The sequence below is a fragment of the Haematobia irritans genome, chromosome 1 (genome assembly GCF_050003625.1).
Source record: "Haematobia irritans isolate KBUSLIRL chromosome 1, ASM5000362v1, whole genome shotgun sequence".
NCBI lineage: Eukaryota > Metazoa > Arthropoda > Insecta > Diptera > Muscidae > Haematobia > Haematobia irritans.
The window spans coordinates 185,675,669-185,682,013 of record NC_134397.1 but is presented as its reverse complement, the minus strand read 5'-3'; the positions used below and the strand labels follow the sequence as shown (position 1 = coordinate 185,682,013).

Below are 6,345 nucleotides of genomic sequence, written 5' to 3'. Positions count from 1 at the left end.
GCAAGAATTGGTCCATATCGGTTCATAATTATATATAGCCCCCATATAAACCGATCCCCAGATTTGATCTCCGGAGCCTCTTGGAGGAGCAAAATTCATCCGATCCGGTTGAAATTTGCAACGTGGTGTTAGTATAAGGCCGCTTGTAACCATGCCATAATTGGTCCATATCGGTCTATAGTTATATATAGCCGATCCCCAATCACACAAAAACTGGTCCATATCGGTTCATAATCATGGTTGCCACTCGAGCCAAAAATAAGGTAAGAAGTTTTAAGATACCTTGCCATCGGCAAGTGTTACCGAAACCCAAGTAATTCGATTGTGGATGACAGTCTTCAGTATTAGTTTCTACGCAATCCATGGTGGAGGGTACATAAGCATCGGCCTGGCCGATACTTGTTTCAAATTCACGTTTTTCTGTGAAATGCATTTTTACAAATTATAAGTCATATCTATACTCCCTGCCAACATTTCAAACTTCGATTTTATCCCTATCACTACCATAGACTATTTAGTGACACTATAACAATCCCCAACTCTGATGCGAAATATACCCAAACCATATCCCTGGCGATATCCAAATTCCCAGTATTGAAAGGCAGCGATTGTCATCTCAGAGATTAAGTTTGTTAGCCAAAACCGCAAGTAATATGCCAGTAAATATGAGTTTAGGTTTCCGTTAAAAAAAAAATATTTACGTTTGATATAAAACCATGGGAGAAAGTTTCAGAGGCATATTTAAGAATATCATAGTCTGCAGACAATAACGACTATGCCATGGCGTTTATGCAAATTTACTAAGTGATAAACTATGGGCAACTATTTTCGAAAAATCCCAATAAACACAGGATGAGCGTTTTTCAAATGCAACAACTTTTCAGTTTGAGGGTAAATATAATTTTCAACATAAATTCAACTTGACTTGAAATAGCTCATCTTCAATACATCTTCAAATCGTTTGCGAATTACTTCCAATTTGCCAAAATGTTGACGAAATCTTTGAAAAGGTGTTGAAGATAATATGAGAAAACTTTGACAAAACACTACCCTAAAATGCAACGAAAAAACCATGTGGTTTTCAATACTTATTTGTGCAACGAAGTTCGTGGTCAATTGCAAGAAATAAAAAAAATGGAAAATTTTAGACAAATAGTTTATAAAAATAGGTAAGTGAAAATAAAAAATGAAATAAAACTTTAAGGAAGCCACTAAATATATATCTCTTTGCAGAAAACTAAAATTATGGATTCTACGTTCTTGAAAACATTAAAAAGCTGACCGATGAAAAAATGGTGGACAATTAACTTGAACTGCTTCCAATAATTTATAATAATTGGTACGTCAATATGAAAAATTAAATCAACACTTTAGAGAAGTCACTAAATTTAAATCTCTTTGCAGAAAACTAAAATCTTTGGATGCTACATTCTTGCAAACATTAAGAAGCTGACCAATGAAAAATGAGTGGCTTATCGACAAGAAAAAGATTCCAGAAACATTACAAACAAGTGCAACCAATTAGAAATGTTAAAAACAACAAATTGTTGAAATCAACAACTTCTGGATGAAAATGTGCATCACATCGTCAGTTTAATTCATATGCTATTATCAGTTTAAAATGGATATTTTGTGAATTCCTTCTGCTGGAAATCAATTCTAACACGCGGTCTAGTACGTTCCTAATTTCGAATTGCCCGCATGTTAATACATTTTAATGCGGTTTTATGACACCAAAAGGAAGGAAATCGAATTATCAATGCAAAAGTCTTTACTAATAATGTTTAAGATATTTAAAGTTTTGTTGTTTTTTTTTTTTTGTTCTTATTTGTTGATATGTTTAATAAGATTATTATTTATCAATTGGTATTGTAGTGTATTATGTAGTGTAGTGTATTATTATATATTTTATTTTGATAAAAATGAATAAATTATACAAAATGCATAGAATTTTGGCTTTGACTTTCAATTTAAAGTGGGGATATCATTCATACAAATTTAGGTTGAAAAGTATTTGCAACGATGTTAATTTTGAATTTGACTCGCATCGAAAATTGTTTGACAAATTATTGAGTAGCGATGCATTTCAATTTGAGGATAACACTTGAGATATTATTGCTAATGTGTTGAATTTCACTGTTGAGGGTAATGTCTGTTTTTTGTTGAGAACGCGATTTTCTCAACAATTTCTCAACTGGAATATTACCCTAATGCTTTGAAAAAATGTTTGAAAAATTGTTGAAATTTAGCATTTTTCAAACGTTTGTGTTTATTGGGATGTGACTGTTTTTGCTTGTCCTGATAAATCCCGGAATGTATGGCGCAATGTCTCGGATTTCGGCAACCACCATCTGGCAACCCTAACTATACCTAACCTAAGGCTCGAAATGATGTAATAAAACAAATAAAATCTTAATTTGTATAGTGTTTTATTGTCAAATATTTCCAATATTTCGAACACAATCGTTGTTCATCCTCAGAGAAATTAAATTTTTTAACTGGAGGATTGAGTTTGCAGTGTTTACGGCGTTTGGGTGGCGAGCAAGTCACTTTATCTCGTGTTCGGACGAAACTGGGTTTGACAAGGCGGCCATGGTAACCATTGCAACATGATGGTAAAAATGAACCGACATTTTTTGGGGCATCAATAGTAAATGTATGATTTTACATAGCATACATTTAGGCTTAACCTTTATTTAATGTTATTCATATGATTGTGTGTACAGTACATTTTCAGTCTTGAAAATGTTTACATGTTCATCACTTTGTAGAGTTGTCAGTAATAGAAATAAATCTCCAATCAATGGCTTCTGTCTTCAATGTGTTACATAATATAAAAATATTTGGTCAACTACATCTTTTGCAAAAAATAAAAAAAAAACAAAAAACAATATTTACCATTAATTTTCTAATTTTTATTTGAACAACATTTCACTTTGGAACATTTAAAGCTCTGAAAAATAAAGCAACAAAATAAACGTATAACAATTAAAATTTCATATTAATAACATTGTAAATGAATTCTTCCCATTTCTTTTGAAAAATGCGATTGATTTTACGTCGCTCCTCAGATGTTAGAACGGAATATCTGAAATAAGAAAAACACTCGCAGAAAATTATTCGATATAAATCCAAATTCGTATAATAGACTATATCACCTCCTAGAGCAAAATATTATTTTTGGAAGGTGAACATGTAACATGTTTCTCCGACATTATTTATTCGAGTTCTACAATCATTTGATGTTTACAAAATTTTTGCGGTAAAACCCAATCAATAATAACATTTAGCTCTAGGAAGTGATCATATTCCTTACAATTTAACACTTACTTTATGGAATTTAAGGCTAACTGCTTCAGAAATCTCAAATCAGCTTCCGCCGGTGCAAAAGCCATAAAAGCGTAATAGAAATCATAGCTTAATCCTTTGGCATTCCACAGACCTGGATCATCCGATGTTATTACAACAGGGAAATTCTCAGCAATCAAAAAAGAAGCTGGATGATTTCGTAAATCCCAAACGTAGCCCAATACCTGATTGGACAATGGACTCACTTCAATGGCGATATTACGTTGCTTAATGGTAGACCATAATTGAGGATGTTTGGGCAGGGCAAATCCATGACCTATACGTTTGGTATTTAACAGCAATGCATCCATCATATTCCAATCAGATTTACCATACCAATCTACAAACGGCGAAATCATTATTTGTAGAGTCAATTGGATTTTATTTAGTTTTCATAACATAAAAATTTCAACTTACTTGTCTCTCCCGCATGAAAAAAGAAATTTGCTGTCGGCGGTAAATCGGTCAATTCATTGGAAAATTTTTGTAAAGGATCTCCATTGTCTTCATTGCCGATCAAATCAAAGCCTATAATGAAATTTGGTTTGGCATTGCTAAACCAAATAGATTGAGGTAAATGAATTAATTAACGCAATATTTAATTTGGGCAGTTGTCTTCGGACCCTACTCACTGCAATTGCTTAAATGTCATTATATGCTGCGCCATTTCATCCACTGTTCCCTTGTTGCGCTTCGTATAGATGATCTTCATACCCAGAAAATCTGGATGCTTTACTTTAAAGCTTTCAACAATTTTCTCTAATTCCGTTGCAACTTCCAGAGAGCTAAAAGTGCGATTATTGTCACCGTAAAGCTGTAACGAGGAGAGGTCTTAATTAATTTCCTGAAAAGTTTGGCAAGATGTGATTAGATTAAGTATTGTAGATTTCGATTATTTCATTTACACCAACAAACATGGTTGCCACTCCTGCCACAAATAATCTACCAAAAGTTGAAGAAAATTTTAACAAACATTTACCAAATATAACAATTTATATATTTTTGGAGTTTTTCATCCAATTTTAGAACTTAGTATGAAAAAAAGTTATTGTTTTCTTTGAATGAATGAATGACCACTCCTATCAGCGACAATTTGTCGGATGTGGATTCTCAAAATGTTATTTTTATAGAAAATTTTGTCAAAATTTTACTTTTTATAGAAAACTTTGTCAAAATTTTATTTCCATAGCAATTTTGCGAAAATTTTATTTCCATAGAAAATTATGTGAAAATTTTATTTCCACAGAAAATTTTGTCAAAATGTTATTTCCATAGGAAATTTTGTCAAAATTTTATTTCCATAGGAAATTTTGTCAAAATTTTACTTTTTATAGAAAATTTTTTCAAAATTTTATTTCCATAAAAAATTTTGCGAAAATTTTATGTCCATAGAAAATTTTGTCAAAATTTTATTTCCATTGAAAATTTTGCGAAAACTTTATATCCATAGAAAATTTTGTAAAATTGTATTTCCATAGAAAATTTTGTTAAAATTTTATTTCTATAGAAAATTCTGTCAAAATTTTATTTCTATAGAAAATTTTGTCAAAATTTTATTTCTATAGAAAATAGAAAAAAAGAAAAAAAATGTTGTCAAAATTGTATTTCTTTAGAAAATTCTGTCAAAATTTTATTTCTATAGAAAATGTTGTCAAAATTTTATTTCAATAGAAAAATTTTTTTTGTCAAAATTTTAGTTCCATAGAAAATTTTTGATCAAATTTCCTCAAAATTTTATTTCTTTACAAGAATTTCTCAACATTTTATTTTTAAATTAATTTCCTGAAAGTTCGGGTAGATGTGATTAGATTAAGTTTTGTAGATTTCTATTATTTCATTTACACCAACAAACATGGTTGCCACTCCTGCCACAAATAATCTACCAAAAGTTGACGAAAATTTTAACAAACATTTACCAAATATAAAAATTTATATATTTTTGGAGTTTTTCATCCAATCTTAGAGCTTAGTATGAAAAAAAGTTATAGTTTTCTTTGAATGAATGAATGACCACTCCTATCAGCGACAATTTGTCGGATGTGGATTCTCAAAATCTTATTTTTATAGAAAATTTTGTCAAAATTTTACTTTTTATAGAAAACTTTGTCAAAATTTTATTTCCATAGAAAATTTTGCGAAAATTTTATATCCAAAGAAAATTTTGTCAAAATTTTATTTCCATAGAAAATTTTGTGAAAATTTTATTTCCATAGAAAATTTTGTCAAAATTTTATTTCCATAGAAAATTTTGTCAAAATTTTATTTCCATAGAAAATTTTGTCAAAATTTTATTTCCATAGAAAATTTTGTCAAAATTTTACTTTTTATGGAAAATTTTGTCAAAATTTTACTTTTTATAGAAAATTTTGCGAAAATTTTATATCCATAGAAAATTTTGTCAAAATTTTATTTCTATAGAAAATTTTGTGAAAATTTTATTTCCATAGAAAATTTTGCGAAAATTTTATTTCCATAGAAAATTTTGTCAAAATTTTATTTCCATAGAAAATTTTGTCAAAATTTTATTTCTTTAGAAAATTTTGTCAAAATTTTATTTCTATAGAAAATAGAAAAAAAGAAAAAAATGTTGTCTGTCCATAAAGCTCGAAAAATAATTGTATAATTAGATATAATGCATTTGGACGTCAATTGCCTGTTTCGGTATCAGGCTAACATGTAATATAATAAGCAACGATGAGCCCGTCGTAAAACTAGGAAAAACACGACTAATGTACGCGTTAGAATTGTTGTTGTATCCTGGAAACCAGTTTCTGTTAATTGTCATATGTTGTAGTTGACTGTAGAAACAATAAGCATTGTTCGACTGTTCACCACTTAGGTGAATTCCAACAAATTAGCTTTCTAAAAATAAATTTCGTGTTGTTGCATTACTATGTAACAAAACGAAATAAAAATAAGATTAAGGGACTCGTAAGTTATATGAAAAGATGATGTACAGTGGGAGAAAAGATGATTCAATTTGTAAGAGGAAATTTC

General features: G+C 29.7%; 1 protein-coding gene and 1 long non-coding RNA gene across 5 annotated transcripts in view; one reads left to right on the top strand and one right to left on the bottom strand.

Moving 5' to 3' along the window:
* Positions 1 to 707: 707 nt before the first annotated feature.
* Positions 708 to 2,050, top strand: LOC142242952 (uncharacterized). The gene is made up of 3 exons (XR_012724270.1): positions 708 to 1,169; positions 1,234 to 1,339; positions 1,405 to 2,050. It is a non-coding gene; the product is annotated as an uncharacterized LOC142242952 (long non-coding RNA).
* An 843-nt stretch (positions 2,051 to 2,893) lies between these two features.
* Positions 2,894 to 6,345, bottom strand: part of Adgf-D (Adenosine deaminase-related growth factor D) — an 83,398-nt gene continuing 79,946 nt past the window's right edge. For all 4 annotated transcript variants that reach the window (XM_075292306.1, XM_075292307.1, XM_075292304.1 and 1 more), the window contains 4 exons: positions 3,981 to 4,162; positions 3,766 to 3,902; positions 3,331 to 3,688; positions 2,894 to 3,088 (listed from right to left, as the gene is read on the bottom strand). In XM_075292306.1, the coding sequence (XP_075148421.1) occupies positions 2,989 to 3,088; positions 3,331 to 3,688; positions 3,766 to 3,902; positions 3,981 to 4,162 (777 nt within the window). In that variant the 3' untranslated portion in view covers positions 2,894 to 2,988. The remainder of the gene's footprint in view (positions 3,089 to 3,330; positions 3,689 to 3,765; positions 3,903 to 3,980; positions 4,163 to 6,345) is intronic.